This window comes from Panulirus ornatus, chromosome 30 (genome assembly GCF_036320965.1).
Source record: "Panulirus ornatus isolate Po-2019 chromosome 30, ASM3632096v1, whole genome shotgun sequence".
NCBI lineage: Eukaryota > Metazoa > Arthropoda > Malacostraca > Decapoda > Palinuridae > Panulirus > Panulirus ornatus.
The window spans coordinates 19,342,249-19,367,706 of NC_092253.1; the positions used below are offsets into that span (position 1 = coordinate 19,342,249).

The window sequence follows — 25,458 nt, forward strand, 5'->3', positions numbered from 1 at the left end:
TGATCACGCGCAAAATTGTGATCCTTTCCAATATATATATATATATATATATATATATATATATATATATATATATATATATATATATATATATATATATATATATTTCATCCCTGGGGATAGGGGAGAAAGAATACTCCCCACGTATTCCCTGCGTGTCGTAGAAGGCGACTAAAAGGGGAGGGAGCGGGTGGCTGGAAATCCTCCCCTCTCGTTTTTTTTTTTTTTTAATTTTCCAAAAGAAGGAACAGAGAAGGGGGCCAGGTGAGGATATTCCCTTTAAGGCCCAGTCCTCTGTTCTTAACGCTACCTCGCTAACGCGGGAAATGGCGAATAGTATATATATATATATATATATATATATATATATATATATATATATATATATATATATATATATATATATATATAATTGTTTACATGTTCTCGTACTAGTCTAACCATACTTGTTTCAGGAAATACTTTTTAATCACTTTAAGTGTCTGATAATACTGATTTTTGAAAGTCATCTATTTATTATTTCATTTTGATTACTTGCACTCCTGCAAATTTTTCTAATTATTAGAACTGTCATTAATTAAGTGCTACTCGATGTAAAGCGCAGTCTTTGTAATATGTTTTATAAAGTAATCATAAATAGAAGAAAAAAACTAGCGATGTCTCATGATCCTCTAACGGAACCTTGCAAAATACAATTTGATCTTTCCATGGCAGACTATAGTAATGAACACTGCTCATCTTAATCCCATGCAAGGTAAAACTGCCAACGCTTACGTAACCGATAATCTTCCTTTACATAGCAACTAAAGCGGCTAAAAGTCATATTTTTACTTAAAGAAGAGCCCGTAAGGATTCTCAGTAATTCTTAATACGATTGATAAAAATGATCATAAACAGCCTTTCTAAAGTACATTCTCACCGCAGGACACAGAGTTGCAAGAAAACGATATCATAAAAATTTTCATGTCGACTGCATTTCGCCTCTTATCCAGTTGCTGCAGCAAACACTCATGTGAGCACACGCTTTCTTAACATTGTAGCTAGTGATAGATAAGATAAGTTCAAGTTATATTACTTAGATTTAGATAGATACAAAAAGAGTATTACTAAAATTACTTGAACTAAAATACCCAAGAGAAATGTCAATGATTTTCTTGAAAACGTTCGTCAATAAAAATGTTCGCCAACTTTGTGCTCCTGAAGAGTTTGTTAGGTGTCTAATTGTCCGATTCCATGTCCAAAAGAAGGTGAATATTTTTTATTTGTTTCATTATGATTAAAAACATATTTTCATAGTGTAATGCCAAAATAAACCTATATAGATTATCAATACAATATCATTCATATATTCACACTGGAGAGGTAAGAAGATACGCCATGTTTTATATATATAAATCTATGTCCAAGAATTCGGATGGATTATTCATAAACAGCTGATCTAGAGTAGTGGGAGAAGTGTAAGGGGATAAGAGTAATTAAATTAGATTCCATATACTGTTTGGGCAACTTTTGTAGTGTTTACAGTTGTGAGTGAACTATGAAACTTAAGGTGAGTAAATGTACGTCAATATACTATCAAACGAAATCGAAGATATGTTCATGGTGGAGGAGGTTAATTGAGGGCAGGAAGGAGACCTCGGGGCCCCAGTCACCTCTCATCCTGTTTGTGTTTACTGTTGTAGAGCTTATTTATTGGCTACCTGAGACACACCAGACGTTAGTCATCCACCCAGATTTATTAGCATCTGCCTCTCCAACATTGATTACAGGTGTTAATCCTTATTTTGTTGATAATTATTGTCAGGAATTTTAGAGAACTTGAAAATGGATATTACTTAGCAGTCGTTGTTGATACTTTAAAGAGTTTTGTTATTTGTAGTGGTATTTAATCTGGTATGGAATGTTATTAGAGATTACATAAATAGCATGGATTTTGAAGGAATGCAAATAAATGGACTCCTTATACACACTTAGTCGAAGAGATGTAGACTGGTAACATGGTATTTGAAGCATTATTCTCTCTCTCTGATTATAAATGTGATAGTATGGATGGCTACTAAGATAAGGAAAGATGTGGGATTAAAGAACTGAAAAGGGTAATGTATCAGGTTTGGGGTAATATATCAGAAGGAAGATGCATATGTTATAGTTTATTCACTTTGGTGAAGTGATAGTAATGGAGTCCTTACAATCTCAAGTACCTACTAAGTGAGCAGGGATTTGAAGTTAAGGGAAATTTTTTGAGTAAAAGCACATAGAACCAATTAGAACAGGAAGGATAGCTATATATTTCCTTGAGTGATTTATGAATGTCTTTGCACTTTCTATGAGGACTTTTAAAAATGACAGTCTACAGATGGATGAAGACACCTGGCACTTCTTTGGAATCTGTAGAGCTTTATTCATTTGTAATTTGAAATAGAAAGTGATTGCAGCTTTTATGAAAGTGTAGAAATTGATAAAACTTACCTTATTGTTAGTTATACAGTTTTTTAGTATTAAAGAGAAACTCATGAAGATGGTCCTTCTGTTGGAAGTAAGTTTTGTCCAGTGGCACATGGTAAGATTTAAAGAATGACCCATGTAGTGTACTTTTTTAATCTACAGGATAGTTCTTTCTGTTGCCTCCATGTTGTTACCATGAGTGTCTTATTCCATAGATAAAGGAGCATTTCCTCTTTGTATGTATTTGAGCACTACACTGTGGACACTGAAATCGTTATCAAGTAAGTTATGCCAAAAAGAATTAAACAAGGTGTCCTGGTCATTATGTTTGTCAAAATTCAAAGCCTGTAAAGCCACAGTCTTGACAAACTTCATCCATTATTAGATGCTGCAAAACACATTGAGAATCACATCATCATACAGAACTATTTCTTTTCAGATTCATGTGAGTGTAAAAACATTAATCATACCTGATATGTAATTATTCCCACCTTGTTTCCCCAAGAATCAGATTCCAAATGTGACTAGACATGCAAGCCCTTTATAAAGATTTTGTTTTTCCATCTTTATATACCTTTGACTAGATCCATAAGAATCAAGGTTTCATCAAATGCTGTCAGAAAGGAAATGTAAACTATTCATAGAGGTTTCACCTTCTTTCTCACAACACCTATTATAGGTGCCAGAAACTTTAATTATGAAAAGTTTAGGAATGTAACTGATATTAAACTACACATATTTTGTATTAGTGTTTTATTACGTTTTAATGTATTATAACATTTAATGTTCTGTATCAAGTAACCCCACATCTTTTTCCTCACTCATAACCCTTCCACTAATAATTTATGTTACTGAAAGATAAGATATATATATAAGTGAACATTATTAATCTTAAATCATTCTCTGTATTAAAAACAAGGAATTCACAAGTAGAATGAAGATCCAAATCCTTGAAAACATGTCTTCTGATAAATTACTGCTTTGGTTATAGAGAAAGTTTGTTTTGCAATGAAGCATGTATTGGAGCAGCATATTTTATTCTGTGCTATAAGATATGGGGATAGTGGTGAGGGGTTTTGAATGTCAGAGAAAATATGGTGTTAATTCATGTAAATGCTGGCAAATTATTATTTAAAATCAACAGAACCAATGAGACACCACAGATAATGTCTCTAGGAACTGATATTTATCTTAGTTTTCAGTTATAGTCTGTATATGCAAGATACTTTCATGGAAGAGCACTATGCCAACTTATGACAAATTTTAAGAAGAAAGTAATTGACTGAGTGGCCATTCATTCCACTTCCCACTCTCCCCTCGAGCATACATTCTGCATGATCTTCAACAATAGACCATATATATTTTGGCATGTTTATGGTATAAATTTCAAGTGGTAAGGGAGGGTAGATGAGATTTTTTTAGAGTCTGTTGATCTTTTACAAGTGTTTAACCTACTTGACAGTTATTTGACCCAATATTATCCATTATATTCATAATCCTTACCACTAGTTGCCACCTTGATTAAGGTGTTCCAAATCATGCTTTGCAGCAAAATCAATTGGTAATGTAACTGTAGAAGTACGTGAAACACTTCAACAGATAGACAAAGCTTTACCTTACATCTCAAGCAGACAGGAATGGGCTTTATTTTCAGTATTAGAGCCATAATATACCAGACACTCCTGTGATTTTTGCATCCCAAAATGTAGACACTGTAGAGGATGCATGTTGGCTGGTGGTTCCACCACCCAGCTTCCCCACAAGGATTTATTCCACATATTGGCCAATGTTGTTATATTTCTACAATAAATCATTGCTGTAAAGGGGGAGTTGGATGAGAATTTTGTAGGTTCTGTTGAAGTCATCAACTATTAAGTTAACCATACAGTTCCCTTGATATTCATAGCTCTCTTGCCTGTCACATATGCATTATTATGTGGTAAAAGATAATGCTGCAGATTTTTAACTTGAGTCTAGAGCACTTTTTCTAGTGTACCAAATCCTGTGAAATGCATTTCTTCTAAATCCCTGCTGTGTGTGTGGTCACTATTGGCACTGAGGAGTTATGTGATATAAGATTTGGGGAATCTGTCTACAGTATGTGTTTTGGGCAAAGAAAAAGGTAAGTATTTTATATTACACATTGATATTATGCATTATTATTAACAGCTATAACTTGCCATTATTATGATTTTTTACTCTGAGTTCAGAAAGTACTGGAAATTATAAGTTCCAAAGCATATGCCATTAATTATATCTGTCAGTGTTTCAGCAGTCCTACTACAAATTTTTTTTAGTATTTTCTTAATCATCAGGACGGAGACATGGATGAAAATCTGCGTCAGCCATATGAGGGCCAGTTGATCAAGTTTACAAATGTTGTCAAGGGCTGGCAAGCACGTTGGTTCATTCTTAATCCTGAAATTGGTACTTTGGAATATTATCTGGTAGGTGAATTTTAGATTTTGCTGCAGTTGGTTATATAGCTCTTTTTTCTAAATGCTTCCTGTATTGGTATACTTCTTGTAACCATTATGGCTATTTGCAAGTCTGGGTCCTGATTGCAAAAAACTTGAAGTTGCTGGTAGGCTTGGAAGTTATATATGCCAAAACTAGAATAGGCTTCTCAGGTTTGGTCACCACACCTAAAGAAGCACAAGGAAGTCATAGAGAAGGTTCAGAGGAGGACAGCAAAGATGGTGGCAGAATTAAGAGAACTAAGCTACAGGGAAAGGCTATAGAGGCTTCAGATTTACCTACCTTGGAAGACAGAAGAATGGGAGGTGATCTGATCAAAATCCTCAGATTTTTAAGAGAAGTGGACAAAGTGGGCAGTGCTTTGCTGGATGCAGGGATAGGGGAACCAGAGGACATAACATGAAATTAAGAAGTTTGTAAATATGGATGTAAAGAAATACTTTTCTTGTATAAAAGGGTGGATGAATGGAACAGATTGACTAAGGACATGGTTAATGCAGACAGCATATGTGAATACAAGAGGTTGTATGACGGCAATGAGTTTTCCAGGGATAGGGTTCCCATAGAATACAAATAGGTAGGTACACACATACACAAACACACAAGTCATAATAAAATTTCTCCATATGTGCTGAAAATGTGTACAGATACAATAGACAAACGTCATGCAATACTGTTCATAATGTCACAGGATATGCCAAGAGAGTGAGAAAGGGCAATTGTCATACATCTGTATAAGAAAGGAGTCCTGGAATAGACAGTGAACTACAGGCTAGTCCATCTCCTAGATTTTGGTAGATAGAAGATTATATTAGTGGAAAGGAACAAAGGATGCATTACAGTGGAGACTTCTGAAAATGGCTTGAGGTCTGTAGTGGAGTGCCACAGGATTCAGTTCTAGGACCATTACTCTTCATGATTTATGTGAATGATTTTATTTATTTATCCATATACTTGTATAATGCCCCAGGAACCATTACTAAGATAGTGTCCCAGTTTTAATTGAGACATTTCTAAAAGTTCTAGCACCCCAAGGCTGTTTTGCATCCATAAGCAGGGAAATGATGGATATGTTTAGAGATGTTCTTTTATGAAACTGTATTTTCAATGATACAACTTAGCCAAAGTGACTTTTCACTCTTGGTGCAACCTCATGTATGCCAAGTCTGGCAAAATCTGTGAATGACTTGTGGGATTGTATGGACTCCTCCCTGAATATGTTTGCAGATGATGCAAGGGTTATAGGGAAGCGAAAAGCATAAAGTATTGGACCAACTTACAAATTTGGTCTAATACATGGTTGATAAAGTTCAGCATGAGTGAATATCAAGTGATTAGGATGGATCACATCAAAAGAAGGCCTCTGTATGAATATCATTCAGCGGGAAATTAGCTGCAGGAATCTCTGTCTGAGTCTTAGGAGAAGACAAGGACACTGTTCCTCACTTAGAAAAATAGTAAGGAACCCAACTGCTTGGTAGTAAATGTTTGAATTGCATTCAAGTTCATGGGTAAGAAAATATTCATCAAGCTGTTCACATCATGCATAATGCCAAGACTAGAATATGCTTCTCAGATTTGGTCATCATACACAAGTTTGGTCATCATACTTAAAAAAGCACAAAGAGCTAATAGAGAAGGCCCAGAGGATAATTGCAAAGATGGTGCTAAAATTGAGAGAGATGAATTACAGGGAAAGGCTAGAGGCTTTAAATTTCCCCACCTTGGAAGAGAGAAGATTAAGGGTGACATGATCACAGCCTTTAAAACAGATTGTTGATGCAGACAGTGAGCAGCTCTTCAAGAAATATAGGGATAGAACACCCAGAGGACATTGCATGAAATTGAATAAGAAACGTGTTAAAAAAGATGAAGAAATACTTTCATAGTGTAAGAGTGGGAGATGAAAAGAATTAAAGGAATAAAGACATGGTAGGTATGGGCAGCATACTGAAATGTAAAATGTTGTATGATAGTAGTGAATGTCTAAGAGGTGAAGTCCGATGAGTATAAGACTTACTCTCTATAAAGTACAATTAGGTTGTTACTCCTTACTTTTCTGTTCCCTGATCCCCTCTCTGGAGCTCCCACAGCAGTCAGCAGTGTCCACTGGGTGTGACCACTGGTCAATAAATGTAAGGCTGTTGTATGTTTTTCTTTGTGGGGTAATTGCAGGATAATTGAGGAGTACCCGTTAATTGCTCACTGTCTTCAGTATGAAAGTTGCTTCTTGGGCGTGAGTGGTCCTGTGATATGTTGAATTGGTGTTTAAAGTGTTGGAGAGATAAGTGGTGTCCAGAATGCAGGTAAGAAAGTATAATTCATACATGTTTGGAGAAACAGGTTGAATTTCATTTTCTGGTTTAAGATTTTTGATGATTCAGACAGGTTTATGAAGGTTGAAGTTTTAAACAGCCACCTGATGATTTGACCTTGATTGTCCTTTTGTTGAATTAGAACCAAACATTAGAAATCACAACCCATGTAAGACATAGCCATCTACCCTTGTAACCTATGGAATAGTATCCACTATCCTTATTCCTTAGTCCTGACCCACTCTCTGTGCAGTGCAGTTCATAGTTTTTTAGGCTTTTGAACTTAAAAAAAATAATTGTAATACATTCAGAGGGAAGGATGGAGTGAAAAAGATTTTCAGTGCTTGGGGCCAGAATATGCAAGGAGGATGTAAAGTGTGTATTTGATAAAGAGAACTAGATTTTATTCATATACTTTTAATTCACCCAAGACTTATATGGATTTGCATGTAGCATTTATTGATCTGGAGAAGGCATATGATAGAGTTGATAGAGATGCTCTGTGGAAGGTATTAAGAATATATGGTGTGGGAGGCAAGTTATTAGAAGTAGTGAAAAGTTTTTATCGAGGATGTAAGGCATGTGTACGTGTAGGAAGAGAGGAAAGTGATTGGTTCTCAGTGAATGTAGGTTTGCGGCAGGGGTGTGTGATGTCTCCATGGTTGTTTAATTTGTTTATGGATGGGGTTGTTAGGGAGGTGAATGCAAGAGTTTTGAAAGAGGGGCAAGTATGAAGTCTGTTGGGGATGAGAGAGCTTGGGAAGTGAGTCGATTGTTGTTTGCTGATGATACAGCGCTGGTTGCTGATTCATGTGAGAAACTGCAGAAGCTGGTGACTGAGTTTGGTAAAGTGTGTGAAAGAAGAAAGTTAAGAGTAAATGTGAATAAGAGCAAGGTTATTAGGTACAGTAGGGTTGAGGGTCAAGTCAATTGGGAGGTGAGTTTGAATGGAGAAAAACTGGAGGAAGTAAAGTGTTTTAGATATCTGGGAGTGGATTTGGCAGTGGATGGAACCATGGAAGCGGAAGTGAATCATAGTGTGGGGGAGGGGGCGAAAATCCTGGGAGCCTTGTAGAATGTGTGGAAGTCGAGAACATTATCTCGGAAAGCAAAAATGGGTATGTTTGAAGGAATAGTGGTTCCAACAATGTTGTATGGTTGCGAGGCGTGGGCTATAGATAGAGTTGTGTGGAGGAGGGTGGATGTGCTGGAAATGAGATGTTTGAGGACAATATGTGGTGTGAGGTAGTTTGATCAAGTAAGTAATGTAAGGATAAGAGAGATGTGTGGAAATAAAAAGAGCGTGGTTGAGAGAGCAGAAGAGGGTGTTTTGAAATGATTTGGGCGCATGGAGAGAATGAGTGAGGAAAGATTGACCAAGAGGATATACGTGTTGGAGGTGGAGGGAACGAGGAGAAGTGGGAGACCAAATTGGAGGTGGAAAGATGGAGTGAAAAAGATTTTGAGTGATCGGAGCCTGAACATGCAGGAGGGTGAAAGGCAGGCAAGGAGTAGAGTGAATTGGATCGATGTGGTATACCGGGGTCGACGTGCTGTGAATGGATTGAATCAGGGCATGTGAAGCGTCTGGGGTAAACCATGGAAAGTTGTGTGGGGCCTGGATGTGGAAAGGGAGCTGTGGTTGCGGGCATTATTGCATGACAGCTAGAGACTGAGTGTGAATGAATGGGGCGTTTGTTGTCTTTTCCTAGCGCTACCTCGCACACATGAGGGGGCAGGGGGATGTTATTCCATGTGTGGCGAGGTGGCGACGGGAATGAATAAAGGCAGACAGTGTGAATTGTGTGCATGGGTATATATGTATGTGTCTGTGTGTGTATATATATGTGTACATTGAGATGTATGGGTATGTATATTTGCGTGTGTGGACGTGTATGTATATACATGTGTAGGGGGGTGGGTTGGGCCATTTCTTTCGTCTGTTTCCTTGCGCTACCTCGCAAATGTGGGAGACAGCGACAAAGCAAAATAAAAAGATAAAAAAGAAAAAGACATATCTATGAGGAGCACTGGCGTTACCCAGGACCTTTCTAAGGGCTCTTGTAGTGCAAGGCTGTGCTACTTCTAGTAAAAGGGAAATGTAGACTCCTTTGGAGTGACAATTTCATTGACAAGACTGTCCTGTGATACAGCCTGGCATGGCCAGAGGTGACTTTTTCCTTGCAGTGTACCCTTGAGCAGGTGGAGTCTGGCAGCATCAAATGAATTGTTTCAGTTTGGTATTTAGAGGGTGACATGCTGTTAGTGGATTAAACCAGGGCATATGAAGTGGTCAAGGGAAACCATGGAAAAGTTTGTGGGGCCTGATTGCAGACTGAGGACTGGAAACCATGAAAAGCCTGTGGGGCCTTGTTGTGGATTGGTGGCTGTGATATCAGTGCATTATACATGACAGCTAGAGGTGGATGTAACTGAATGAGGCCTTGTCTTTGCCTGTTCTTGATGTTACCTCATTATTGCCGGAAGCTGCAAACAAATATGAAAGAAAAAGGACATTCAATGTGGTAATAAAAGATGAGTAGTTCTATTTAACACACAAAATAGGAAAATTTATGAGTTAATCCTTCAAGAAAGAGCACAAGATTTTGAAAATATGAGGTGAATATGGTGGCTATGAATATTATAGCAAATTATGTTTTACCCAAAAAAGCTGTTTAGGTGAAACACTGACTACCATAGTGAGAATATACACAGAATTTTTTTACCTTTTTTTATATATTTTATTAATTCCACATTTTTCGATATATAAGTCATTTGCTGGGTCTTATTGTGACAGTAACACCTCTAATGAATTAGGTTGACTGTGGGGTATCTGTAGCAACACTCATAAATTTTGTCGGAAGAAAAATGGTGACAGCATTAAGAAAGGGCGATACATGAAACTTATGCCAGATAATGGGCTAGTTGTATCTGAGTGTATGGGTATGGTTCCCAACTTACATTCAGAAATAGCATCCTACTGGTATGACAGGCATGGAAGACTAAAGGACTACCTCTGAAATCCAAAGATGCAATGTGCCCAAAAGGAGAGTACACATTAAGCATCCGGGGCTCAGTATTCTTCAACACTTTGCCAGCTTCCATCAGAAATAGGGTGCACAGTAGAAATGTTTAAGAGTGCACTGGGCATTTACAAGTGCCTACAAAGTAAATCAGACCAGCCAGGCTGTGGAGGCTATGTAGGCTGGAGGGCAGCATTTCCAGGAGCTTGTTTGACCAGTGACCAGATACAACAGCTTGGGCCCAGCCTGGACTGTTGGGGTGAAGACTCCTGAAGACTTCGCCAATTATGCCCCAGGTCTGCACCAGTCATCAGGATACCAGGGGAGAGAGTGTGATTTCCACATGCTGCTGCCCTCGCCAACCCATTTAAAGCCTGGTTAGAGATATTGTAAGACTTCTTGATATCCTGGATACAGTACAGTCCAATGAACTCATTGAGTTAGAAACTAGATAAGAGAAAGAGAAAAGTGAAACAGAAGAGTGACAACTCTGAAAATTGATGATCCAGTTGCCATGCAATAGATAACGAAAACAGATGTGTGAGATCAGCTGGCAGTGGTTGTCCATATGGTATTGCTAGGAGGTGGAAACAGTGTACAGTATTTACAAAATAATTATAGCCTTTTCCTTTATTTTTTCTGACAAATATACTTTTTTCTCGTTGGTTTCACTCATTCTGTATAACAAAAATATTTGACAGACAACTATGATCTGTATAAGTAAAAAAGAAAATGTGGTTTAAAATAACTTTCCCAGAAAGACATCTGCATTGTTCAAATATGTACCAGTAGTAAAAGAGAATTTCTCTCGGTTGATGCTGAGTCCTGCGTTTGCGAGGTAGCATGTGTCTTCACAAACAACAGACATCAAACACGATACTTTACGCTACTGCAAACATTTAAGAACATAATTGTATTATCGTCATGAAAGTAAAAAAAAGAATGTGGAAAGGAAAAACTCAAATGCTCAACCTTCTGATAGTGTTAACAGGAATTTCTTCTTCTAATTATATGAAATGATTAATTGTTCATTTTATTGAACCCCCCACACACACACACAAACACACACACACATACATACATACATACTTACATATGTGGGTATCTTTATATCTAAAGCATGTAGCATTGAATGGGTTAAATGCCACACTCTTACATACAGCAGGTTTTTTCAATTGTATATCTCTTGTTTGGTTAGATCGTATGACTTTCAGACATTCATTGTTTAAAGACCTTTTATACACGCTGTTGACAAAAACAAGTTGCTGCTATTAGTAGTAACAGCTTTCTGTGTTGAGTGTTTGTTATCAAAGTATCATCATATATTTGGAACTAATGTAGCCAAAAATAGCCTCATGAAAATTTTACTCCTTTTTTCATATTTTCAGCTAATCACCCATCCTTTATGCATATTGTTCAAAATATAAGGAAAATTAAGAACTGTATGTTTTGTAACAGTATCTATGTGAATCATGAGATAGATAAGCTGATGATGTTAGATGATATGGAAAAAATAACATTTTCTTTTTTACCAAATGCTATAAATTCTGATGGACATCCATAAGTGAATATTGATTGAACATGGTTTTACATTTACTTTTTCATTAAAGGATATTATATCCAAGTAGTTTCAGATTTTAAATACCTCAGAATGAAGAATTGTTTTACATAAAGATCTTTCTTCCTTTTGCGTCTCTTCACCATATCCTGATTTAATGAGCATCAGGAACAGATGACAACCATTGAGGAAAAGTCCTTGTTCGGTTCTTCTTCTTATCCTTTTTTTGAAAAATTATGTTACAGGAGGGAAGCATGTCTGAGCCCCCACTCTTGTGCATCTTAGTTGCCTTCTGTGATACACAGGAGATACTTGAGTCACATTCTCTCATATCCTATGTCTTAAGGATTTATACATTTACACAATTGAAGCAATTTTAGATTCCTAGAATGGTGATATTTAGTGTCTAAAATATAGTTGGATGATATACAATATTAGAAATGCAAGTATAGGTAATCATACATAATATGTATTGGGTAATTAAACCTTAAACCACAAATTAGATGTGTACAATGAAATATTCTTCCAGAGTGAAAGTGACAAGCATGAAAGGGCTCGTGGCAGCATCCAGTTGGCTGGTGCTGTTATTTCTCCAAGTGATGAAGATTCGTATACCTTTACTGTATCTCCAGCAGCAGGGGAGTCATATAAACTGCGAGCCACTGACACTAGAGACAGACAGATGTGGCTCAACAGACTGCGAGTTGTGGCTGAGATGCATACCCGTGCCATTGCTCATGTATGTTTTATGGTTTTCTTCACCAAAGCTGATATTCTTAGTAAGCACATCATACAATGATGATACCCAAGAATTTTATTTGTTTTAAAACTAGATGTTGAATTGGAATAATATTCAGTAAAAGACGAGTATACAGATGAAAACTGTCATTACTAAATAGTAATCCTTTTGACTCTTTCTGCTTAGTGCATGTATTGAAGACTATTGGTGCATCCATTTACTTTTGCATGTGTTTTTAGTTGTATTAATGCTTATACCTCTCTCTACACACGCTCTTCAATGCTTCCAGAACCCTCACCCCCTCACCCACCTTATGACTCACTTTCGCGTCCTCAGTTCCATTTGATGTTATTTCCACTCCCGGGTATCTGAAACACTTCACTTCTACCAGATTTTCTCCATTCAAACTCACATCCCAGTAAGCAGTCCCTCTACCCGGCTAAACCTAATAACCTTGCTCTTATTCACAGTTACTCTCAACATTCTCCTTTTGTATAATCTTCCAAACTCAATCATCATCTGCAGTTTTTCACCTGAATCTGCCACTAGTACTGTGTCATCAGCAGACAAAAACTGACTCATTTCCCAGACCTTTTCATGCCATACAGACTGCATTCTTGCCCCTTTCTCCAGGACTCTTGCATTTATGTCCCTCACCACCCCATCCATAAACAAGTTAAATAGCTGTGGTAAAATCACACACCCCTGCCACAGACCGATCTTGACTTGAAACCACTCACTTCTTACATGTACACATACCTTACACACTTGATAAAAACTTCTCATTGCTTTTAGCAGTTTTCCATTTTTCCTTCCACTCCATGTATTCTTCAGACCTTCCACAAGGCATTTCTATCAAATACCTGATCCACACATCATCTGCCTCTTCTGTAACCACATTGTTCCTCCCCATTTTGATGCACTGTGCATACCTTCACCCTCTCAGTCACTACTGTCCCATACGACTTAACAGGTACACTCAACACACTTATACCTCTGTAGTTTGAACTTTTACCTTTATCGTCTTTATCTTTATACAGTAGCACTAAACATGCATTCTGCTAATCCTCAGGCACCCCACCATGATCAATACATACACTGAAAATCTTGAATAACTAATCAACATCACAGTAACCACATGCTTTTGAAATTCATATGCAATACCATCCACTCCAGTCACCTTGCCACATTTCGTCTTACGTAAGGCTTTTACTTCCTCTCCTCTCTTCACCAAACCACTTTTCATAACTTTTTCACTTTGCATATGACCCTGACCCCAGACACCCTACAATTAACACCCTGTCACCAAACACATTCAACCTGTTACCACTTCCCCTTTTTTTCCCTTCAATATTCCCATTTATTATTTTGTTTTTCTCTCAATGTTAACTTCTTTCCATAACATATTATTCTCCCTGAAGTTTACTGATACTCACACACCTCAACTTTCATTTGCCTTCCTCTTCAACCACTACACCTTCCTTTTGACCTGCTGCTTTCTCTTTTACATCTCCCAGTCTTTTGCACTCAGCAGCAACATTTCTTTGTCATGCCACCACCTTTAACTACCCTTTCTAACCTGCCCATCTACCATGTAATACATGCCAAACGCATCTCTTGCAAATGCCAGCACTGCTTCTCAAACTACTTCCCATTCCTCACATAGTTCCTTAGCTTCATTTACTATCACCTTTTGCCATTCTACACTCATTTTCTCCTGATATTTCATCTCACAAGTCTGTTTTCCAAGTTCATTTACTTTCATCACTCTTCTCACCCATACCATTTCCTCTTTTCTGAAAACCTATACAAATCTTCATCCTCACCTCCACAAGGTAATGATCAGACACCCAACCAGCTGCCCATCTTGGCAGCTTCATATCCAAAAGTCTGTCTTTTGCATGTACTAACCTATCAGTTAGTACATAATCAGATAACATCCACTGACCATCTTTCGTACTCACATGGGTATATTTCTGTATGTTCCTCTTTTTAAACCAGCCATTCTTCAGCATACATTTCCTCAAGCTTTTTGCCATATCCTTTCACATTACTGAATGCCCCATGCCTCCAGTTATACCCTTAAATACCACATTAATCACCTTTGCATTTGAATTACCTACTGCTGATAACTGGTTGCATGCATTAAAACTGCTGGCACACTTGCTCAGCTGCTCTCAAATCACTTCCCTCTCGTGATGTTTCTTCTTATGGCCAGATGCATGTGCTAATAATTGCCTGTCTCTCACAGTTCACTTTCATCTTTTATCCACATCAGTATGGAGCTCAGCTCCTTGTATTCTTTCACACGCTACCACAACTTCTGCTTCAGCAGTTGTGCTACCCCTTCCTTAGATTTTGTTCTCATACTGACCCCTGACCTTACTCATAAAGACATTTACAAACCATTCTCGCCTTTTTCCCATGAGCTCTTTTTCAGTCAGAGCCAGAACATCCAGGTTTCTCTCCTCAGACATAATACCTATCTCTCCTTTCTTCACATCTTGGCTACATCCACACACATTGATACATGCTAGCTTGAGCTTTTGAGAAGGAGGAACACTCCCCACTTGGCTAATTCTTCTGTTCCATCTTTTAGAAATTGAAATGCAACAATGGAGGTGTTTCCAGCCCACAGCTCCCACCCCATTTAGTTGCCATCTATGACATACAGGGAAGACAGAGGTAGAATTCTCCCCTCTCCCATGAATTATTGTTTTTTTTCATACATATTCGTCATTTCCCACATAAGCAAGGTAACATCAAGAACAGAGGACTGAGCCTTACCCTTCTCTGTTCCTTTTGGAAAAGTAATAACTGGAGGGAAGGAGTTCCAACTTCTGACTCCCATCCCTTTTAGTCCCCATCTACAGTGTGCAGGGAATACATGGAAAGTATTCTTTCTCCCCTTTCCCCAGGGATAATTATTTTTATTATTATTATTATCATTTATTTATCTATTTTGCTTTGTCGCTGTCTCCCGCGTTAGCGAGGTAGCGCAAGGAAACAGATGAAAGAATGGCCCAACCCACCCACATACACATGTAAATACATACACGTCCACACGCAAATATACGTACCTATACATCCCAACGTATTCATATATATACACACACAGACATATACATATATACGCATGTACATAATTCATACTGTCTGCCTTTATTCATTCCCATCGCCACCCCGCCACACATGAAATAACAATCCCCTCCCCCTTCATGCGCACGAGGTAGCGCTAGGAAAAGACAACAAAGGCCACATTCGTTCACACTCAGTCTCTAGCTGTCAAGTATAATGAACTGAAACCACAGCTCCCTTTCCACATCCAGGCCCCACAGAACTTTCCATGGTGTACCCCAGACACTTCACACACCCTGGTTCAATCTATTGACAGCACGTCGACCCCGGTATACCACATCATTCCAATTCACTCTATTCCTTGCACGCCTTTCACCCTTCTACATGTTCAGAAATCTTTTCACTCCATTTTTCCACCTCCAATTTGGTCTCCCACTTCTTCTCGTTCCCTCCACCTCTGACATATATATCCTGTTGGTCAATCTTTCCTCACTCATTCTCTCCATGTGACCAAACCATTTCAAAACACCCTCTTCTGCTCTCTCAGCCACACTTATCTCTCTTACCCTGTCATTACTTACTCGATCAAACCACCTCACACCACATATTGTCCTCAGACATCTCATTTCCAGCACATCCACCCTCCTCCGCACAACTCTATCTATAGCCCACGCCTCACAACCATATAACATTGTTGGAACCATTATTCCTTCAAACATACCCATTTTTGCTTTCTGAGATAATGTTCTCGACTTCCACTCATTCTTCAACGCTCCCAGAACTTTCGCCCCCTCCCCCACTCTATGATTCACTTCTGCTTCCATGGTTCCATCCTCTGCCAAAGCCACTCTCATATACCTAAAACACTTCACTTCCTCCAGTTTCTCTCCACTGAAACTTACTTCCCAATTAATGTTATTATTATACATATATGTGTATATGAGTGGATGGGCCATTCTTCGACTGTTTCCTGGTGCTACCTCGCTGACGCAGGAAGCAGCGATTAAGTATAATGAAAAAAAATTATTATTATTATTATCATTATTATTATTATTATTATTATTATTATTATTATCATTATTATTATTATTATTATTATTATTATTATTTTATATTTTTATTATACTTTGTCGCTGTCTCCCGTGTTTGCGAGGTAGCGCAAGGAAACAGACGAAAGAAATGGCCCAACCCCCCCATACACATGTATATACATACGTCCACACACGCAAATATACATACCTACACAGCTTTCCATGGTTTACCCCAGACGCTTCACATGCCTTGATTCAATCCACTGACAGCACGTCAACCCCGGTATACCACATCGCTCCAATTCACTCTATTCCTTGCCCTCCTTTCACCCTCCTGCATGTTCAGGCCCCGATCACACAAAATCTTTTTTTTCACTCCATCTTTCCACCTCCAATTTGGTCTCCCTCTTCTCCTCGTTCCCTCCACCTCCGACACATATATCCTCTTGGTCAATCTTTCCTCACTCATTCTCTCCATGTGCCCAAACCACTTCAAAACACCCTCTTCTGCTCTCTCAACCACGCTCTTTTTATTTCCACACATCTCTCTTACCCTTACGTTACTCACTCGATCAAACCACCTCACACCACACATTGTCCTCAAACATCTCATTTCCAGCACATCCATCCTCCTGCGCACAACTCTATCCATAGCCCACGCCTCGCAACCATACAACATTGTTGGAACCACTATTCCTTCAAACATACCCATTTTTGCTTTCCGAGATAATGTTCTCGACTTCCACACATTCTTCAAGGCCCCCAGAATTTTCGCCCCCTCCCCCACCCTATGATCCACTTCCGCTTCCATGGTTCCATCCGCTGCCAGATCCACTCCCAGATATCTAAAACACTTCACTTCCTCCAGTTTTTCTCCATTCAAACTCACCTCCCAGTTGACTTGACCCTCAACCCTACTGTACCTAATAACCTTGCTCTTATTCACATTTACTCTTAACTTTCTTCTTCCACACACTTTACCAAACTCAGTCACCAGCTTCTGCAGTTTCTCACATGAATCAGCAACCAGCGCTGTATCATCAGCGAACAACAACTGACTCACTTCCCAAGCTCTCTCATCCCCAACAGACTTCATACTTGCCCCTCTTTCCAAAACTCTTGCATTTACCTCCCTAACAACCCCATCCATAAACAAATTAAACAACCATGGAGACATCACACACCCCTGCCGCAAACCTACATTCACTGAGAACCAATCACTTTCCTCTCTTCCTACATGTACACAGGCCTTACATCCTCGATAAAAACTTTTCACTGCTTCTAACAACTTTCCTCCCACACCATATATTCTTAATACCTTCCACAGAGCATCTCTATCAACTCTGTCATATGCCTTCTCCAGATCCATAAATGCTACATACAAATCCATTTGCTTTTCTAAGTATTTCTCACATACATTCTTCAAAGCAAACACTTGATCCACACATCCTCTACCACTTCTGAAACCATTATTATTATTATTATTATTATATTGTTATTTCTTTTAAACATGTTCACTGTTTCCCATGTTAGCAAGGTAGCACCAGGAACAGATATAGAAATAACCTAATTTACTCAAATCCACTCTCTCTTGAAAATTCCTCACAAATCTCATCTCTCCAATGATGGTTCTGTAATTCCACCTCTTAACTCAATGAACATACTTTTTATTACTGTAACATCCACTTTCTTGGAAACTGTACATTATGGGAATAGCTTAACCTGCCTCTAAAAAACTGAGTATCATGTTTAGATGTCAAAACTTCCTCTTTTTGGAACTATTGCTATGTTTATACAAGGGATTGATTCGTTTTTGTGTGGAGTACTGCGCTAACATTTTGGGTGGTTCTAGCTCTGTATCCTTACTGGACAGAGTTCAGTCGAAAGTGGTCCGAGTTATAAACTGTCCTAAGCTAACTTCCAAACTGCCTTTGGCTAACTTCCAAACACGAACCCCTTGCCCTACACTGCAATGTTCGTTCACTTTTCCTCTTCTATAGGCATTACTTTGAGTTTTGTTCCCAAGAGCTGGCTGCTTGTGTGCTCCCACCACTAGCTAGAGCATGCAATACTTGGCAAGCTTCTGCATTACATGATTATTGTATAGACATCAGCAATTCAAGGGTGGGCCATTTTGATAACTCCTTCTTTCCCTACACGTCAAAGCTTTGGAGCTCTTTACCTTCTCATGTTCTTTCCCAATAGATATGACCTGGTGCATTTCAAATGATTGGTCTTTCACTTTCTCAAAAATTTGTTAATGCTTTTCTTTGTCTTTTCTTTTTCCATTTCATAATTCTCTCTATATTCAATGAAGGCCCAGCCTTGATATGGACTTTTTTCCATGACTGGAGCCTTCAACATGAAAAAGAATGTATATTGCACTGAAACCTGAGCACCTTGTCCACAACGAGACAACATGCACCTTTCTGTGGTTTCCCTAGATTGCATCACATGCCTATTTACAATACATTGTCCCTGTAAACCACATTTCTTCATCTCTTGCATGCCTCTAACCCATTTTCATGTTCAGGACCCAGGCCTTCAAATCATCTTTCTTTCAAGACATTCTACCTGCTCCTTCATGGTTATCCCTTATTATTATTATCATTATTATTATTCATTTATTATTTATTATACTTTGTCTCTGTCTCCCACGTTAGTGAGGTAGCGCAAGGAAACAGACAAAAGAATGGCCCAACCCACCCACATACACCTCCACACACGCACATATACATACCTATACATCTCAACGTATACATATATATACACACACATATACATTTTGGAAAGGATCACAATTTTGCGCTTGATCAAGATATTCCTATGAGTCACATGTTTACCAAATGGTGTCCTCGCTTCGTCTCTTCGATGTATATCAACTGACTGTTATATTTCTCTCTTGTGTCTCCCCTGATGATGTGATTATTACACGAAAGTGCACTTGGGAACTTTTCGTGTTTCATTTTCCCTGTGGACTCATAGGAACACGCCTTACATGTACATAATTCATACTGTCTGCCTTTATTCATTCCCATCGCCACCCCGCCACACATGAAATAACAACCCCCTCCCCTTGCATGTGCGCGAGGTAGCGCTAGGAAAAGACAACAAAGGCCACATTCGTTCACACTCTGTCTCTAGCTGTCATGTATAATGCACCAAAACCACAGCTCCCTTTCCATATCCAGGCCCCACAGAACTTTCCATGGTTTACCCCAGATGCTTTACATGCCCTGGTTCAATCCATTGACATCATGTCGACCCTGATATACCACATCATTCCAATTCACTCTATTACTTGCACACCTTTCACCTTATAACATTGTTGCAACCACTATTCCTTCCAACACACTTTACCAAACTCAGCCACCAACTTCTGCAGTTTCTCACCCAAATCAGCCACCAGTGCTGTATCATTAGTGAACAACAACTGACTCACTTCCCATGCCCTCTCATCCAGAACTGACTGCATACTTGCCCCTCTCTCCAAAATTCTTGCATTCACCTCCTTAACAACCCCATCCATGAACAAATTAAACAACCATGGGACACCTAGCACCCCTGATGCAAACCGACATTCACTGGGAACCAATCATTCTCCTCTCTTCCTACTCATACACATGCCTGACATCCTTGATAAAAACTTTAAACTGCTTCTAGCAACTTACATCCCACACCATATTCTCTTAATACCTTCCACAAAGCATCTCTATCAACTCTATCATATTCCTTCTCCAGATCCATAAATGCTACATACAAATCCATCTGTTTTTCTGAGTATTTCTCACATACATTCTCCAAAGCAAACACCTGATCCACACATCCTCTACCACTTCTGAAACCACACTGCTCTTCCCCAATCTGATGCTCTGTACATGCCTTGACCCTCTCAATCAATACCCTTCCATATAATTTCCCAGGAATACTCAACAAACTTATACCTCTGTACTTTGAACACTCACCTTTATCCCCTTTTCCTTTGTACAGTGGCACTATGCATGCATTCTGCCAATCCTCAGGCACTTCACCATGAACCATACATACATTGAATGTCCTTACCAACCAATCAACAATACAGTTACCCCCTTTTTTAATAGATTCCATTTCAATACCGTCCAAACGTACTGCCTTACCCGCTTTCATCTTCTGCAATGCTTTCACTGCCTCTTCTGTGTTCACCAAACCATTCTCCTTGACCCTCTCACTTCTCACACCACCTCAACCACAACACCCTATATCTGCCACTCTATCATCAAATACATTCAACAAACCTTCAAAATACTCACTCCATCTCCTTCTCTCTTCACCACTACTTGTTATTACCTCCCCATTAGCCCCCTTCATTGATGTTACCATTTGTTCTTTTGTCTTATGCACTTTATTTACCTCCTTCCAAAACATCTTTTTATTCTCCCTAAAATTTAATGATACTTTCTCACCCCAACACTCATTTGCCCTCTTTTTCACCTCTTGCACATTTCTCTTGACCTCCTGCCACTTTCTTTTATACATCTCCCAGTCATTCGCACTACTTCCCTGCAAAAATCGTCCAAACACCTCCCTCTTCTCTTTCACTAACAATCTTACTTCTTCATCCCACCAATCACTACCCTTTCTAATCTGCCCACCTCCCACCTTTCTCATGCCACAAGCTTCTTTTGCACAAGCCATCACTGCTTCCCTAAATACATCCAGTTCCTCCCCCACTCCCCTTACGTCATTTGCTCTCACCTTTTGCCATTCTGCACTCAATCTCTCATGGTACTTCCTCACACAATTCTCCTCTCCAAGCTCACTTACTCTCACCACTCTGTTCACCCCCACAATCTCTCTTCTTTTCTGAAAACCTCTACAAATCTTCACCTTCGCCTCCACAAGTTAACGATCAGACAACTCTCCAGTTGCCCCTCTCAGCACATTAACATCCAGAAATCTCTCTTTCACATGCCTATCAATTAACGTGTAAACCAATAACACTTTCTGGCTGTCTCCCCTACTCACATACATATACTCATGTATATCTCTGTTTTTAAACCAGGTATTCCCAATCACCAGTCCTTTTTCAGCACACCGATCTACAAGCTCTTCACCATTTCCATTTACAACACTGAACACTCCATGTACACCAATTATACCCTCAGTTGCCACATTGCCCACCTTTGCATTCAAATCACCCATTACTATAACCTGGTCTCATGCATCAAAGCTTCTAACACACTCACTCAGTTGCTTCCAAAACATTTGCCGCTCATTATTTTTCTTCTCATGACCAGGTACATAGGCACCAATGATCACCCGTCTCTCTCCATCCACTTTCAGTTTTATCCATATCAATCTAGAGTTTACTTTGTTACACTCTATCACATACTCCCACCACTCCTGCTTCAGGAGTAGTGCTACTCCTTCCTTTGCTCTTGTCTTCTCACCAACCCCGACTTTACTCCCGATACATAAATATCCTTATACGCCAACCCCTGACTTTACTCCCAAGACATAATTGCCCTTATATGCACATATACATACATATACATATCGTCATATACGTATACACACGGACATATACATATATACACATGTACATATTACTATTATCATTATTTATTCATTTATTATGCTTTGTCAGTGTCTCCCATGTTAGCAAGGTAGTGCAAGGAAACAGACGAAAGAATGTCCCAACCCACCCACATACACATGTATATACATACACGTCCACACACGCGTATATACATACCTATACATTTCAACGTATACATATATATACATGCATAGACATATACATATATACACATGTACATAATTCATACTTGCTGCCTTTATTCATTATCATTGTTGTTGTTGTTGTTGTTATTATGATCATTATTGTTATTTTTATTATTATCATTATTATTATTATTATTATTATTATTATTATTGTTGTTGTTGCATTTTTCACTGCAGAATCACCCACCATTGGCTCCTCGTGAGCACCGCACACCAGCAGGCAGTAATACCATAAGTGCACAACAGGTTCCATCAACTATGCCGATGGGATTAGCAGTCTTGGATGCCTTTACACAGGTGGCTGAAGTGTTAGAGGAGGCCCGTAGACAACATTCAGCCCTTGTAATTGCCATTGAAGATATGCCTTCTTATGGTAGAGTATACATGTTTTTTTTTACTTTTTTTTTTTTTTTTTTTTTTTTTTTTTAGATTTCATTGTTTAACAGTGGTGTTACCAGATTCCACCTGCTTGAGCTTTCACCAGGAGTGAAAAATGACTTTCACTGGGGTTGTCATCTATTGGTGGAAGAGAGCACAGTCTTGTTGAGGAACTTCTCATCCCAAAGTAACTCTTTATGTCTTTGCTACTGGAAGTAGTGCAGCTTTGAAGCTACAGGAGTCCTTCAGAGAGAGGGGTCCTGGGTTTGTGTATAAATGATAATAATTGTTCAATGATAATTACTATTTTCATTGATAGTTAGATCTCTTAGTGGAAAGGTAATATCTCTTTTCAGTCAGAGAGGAATATTGAGATGACATTGAATTTGGAGCCATGTACATAAGAAAGGGTAAACAGAAATATGGAAGGAATAAGAATAAGAAATAAAAGAAAAATAAATGGAAAATGTTTTTATTGGAGAGTTTGAAGCTTGAATATGCTTGTTAGACTACTGTGTGGCACTGCAGTGTGAATGTGGCCACAAAAAACAAATTGAAAAAAGAATCAATGCTTTCATGGAGTATTTTGAATGTAGGTACTGGTATGCGATGTACAGAGCCCAACCTTCTGCTGCTAAAAGCCACCAGTCAGGCTACACTGCTCTGTCTTGACCAATGTCTTGGAGTGTTAAGGACACAGCATATGTCTGCTCCACACCATCAGCCATCACCACCAGTCACTAGTGTCAAGTAAGATGATCCAGTTTCTTGTGTGTTGCCGTATTGTTTGATGAAGTGCCTTAGTGTTTAGGTAATACATGTATTGTGTATTGTAAATTGAAGTGTAGGTTTTTATAAAATGTGGAAATGATTGTATTGACAACTACAGATTCTTCACTAGTTTTATTTTTTAGGTTGGTTTATTTTGGCTGTGTGGTACACTTGATAAATGGGGAAGACCACATAGCATTTCTAACAACCAGAAAAATGTTCTCAAATTCTACAAGTGTTTTCATGTTTACTGAATAGAGTACAAAGTTTTCATAATGCATGTACCGTAATGTTTCACAATTTAATACTGTACTTCAGAAAACAATATACTGTGTACTTTTGAAAGCAGCTGAGTGATTATGCCTGTTAGTCTTGACAGCATCTTTTCTCATGTTAGTCACTGCATTTGTTATAGACATTTGTACATTCACCAGTTTAAGAGTTTCTATTAAATTTGGAGTTGGTGTTGTATTTCCTATAGCAGCATAGGTTATACTGAAGTTTATTACTTTATGATTTATATATGAATGTTGCATCTATTGGTAATTTCTGCTTGTTTTTATATGAACTGAATGTTTTATTTGTTTTGATTGTTTTTCATCAAATACTCTAGGAGTAGTCATCATAAGAGTAGTCATCATTTTTAGTTAAACAGTTGAAAAGGATAGGGTTTGGCCAATAATCTGGAGCTGACACTGATATTTTTCCTTATATTTAGTCCATGCTTTCTCTATTGTTTGTGAAATATTTCTTTGTGAACTAGAAGATACCATACTCTTGCAAAACTGTAGTATATAGTATCAAATATTCCATGTTTTGTGTTATTTTGGGGAGCTTTATTCTTAAGATATTAAGAAACTATAATTTTCCTCAGGGCAATTAATTTTGTTGATAGATTTTTGGAAGTGTTGGTTAGACACTAGTAAATCATAGCTACAGCTGACAAGAAATGCATATTTGATATTGACAGTCAACATGCTTATACTAGATAGATTTGTATGTTGGACAAGTTACTAAGGGAGACTTTGTTTCATGCAGTCCATAGTTTGCTTCACTGAACAGTAGTGAAGTGCAGTACCATAGATATCTGGGAATGGACTTGGCAGCAGTTGGAAGGTGGGAGAAGGGGCTTAAACTGGATACATTGACAATTGTGTAGATTGACAGATCAGTGTATGTTAGGGCAAAGATCGATATGTTTGAAGGTATATTATTCACAATAGTGTTGTATGTATGTGGGTTTTGGGCCTCAAATGCAGAAGAACAGAAGAGGGTGGACAGGTTGGAAATGAAATGCCTTAGGACCATATGTGGTGTGAAGTTGGTTGATTGTACGTATGTAAGATAGAGTTGTAGTAGTAACTGGAATATGTTTGAGAAAGCTGACCAGGGTGTGTTGAAATGATCCAGATACATGGAGAGGATGAGTGAAGAATGGCTGATTTTTTTTTTTTTTTTTTTTTTTTTTTTTTCAAAAGAAGAAACAGAGAAAGGGGCCAGGTGAGGATATTCCCTCAAAGGCCCAGTCCTCATCCCCTGTTCTTAACGCTACCTCGCTAATGCGGGAAATGGCAATTAGTATAAAAAAAAAAAAAAAAAGGTGCAAGAAGTGGAGGGAGCAAAGGACTCTGGAAAGGAAATGGAAGAATGGAGTGAAAGGGTCATCAGGGTTGAAAACTTTAGATGGATGAGACATGCATAGGATAAACCAAACTAGAGTGTTTGATATATGGGGTAGGGGGATGAGCTGTGATTGGGATGAACCAGGGCTTATGAAATGGCCAAGGGAATTTGTGGAATGACCAATGTGGCTTGAATGTCGATGGTATGCTGTGGTTTCAGTACATTATGCATAACAGCAAGAGAGTAGATGTGGGAG

At 38.5% G+C, this 25,458-nt stretch overlaps 1 protein-coding gene across 3 annotated transcripts in view; it reads left to right on the top strand.

Moving 5' to 3' along the window:
- Positions 1 to 1,427: 1,427 nt before the first annotated feature.
- The window catches only part of LOC139758441 (oxysterol-binding protein-related protein 11-like), a 94,556-nt gene continuing 70,525 nt past the window's right edge, over positions 1,428 to 25,458 (top strand). Inside the window, exons 1-5 of one of the 3 annotated variants that reach the window (XM_071679862.1) lie at positions 1,428 to 1,549; positions 4,761 to 4,892; positions 12,349 to 12,558; positions 22,608 to 22,803; positions 23,405 to 23,558. In XM_071679862.1, the coding sequence (XP_071535963.1) occupies positions 1,538 to 1,549; positions 4,761 to 4,892; positions 12,349 to 12,558; positions 22,608 to 22,803; positions 23,405 to 23,558 (704 nt within the window). In that variant the 5' untranslated portion in view covers positions 1,428 to 1,537. Of the gene's footprint in view, positions 1,550 to 1,620; positions 1,770 to 4,760; positions 4,893 to 12,348; positions 12,559 to 22,607; positions 22,804 to 23,404; positions 23,559 to 25,458 lie in introns of those variants that run through there. The other 2 variants (XM_071679859.1, XM_071679860.1) reach the window with 2 other exon arrangements.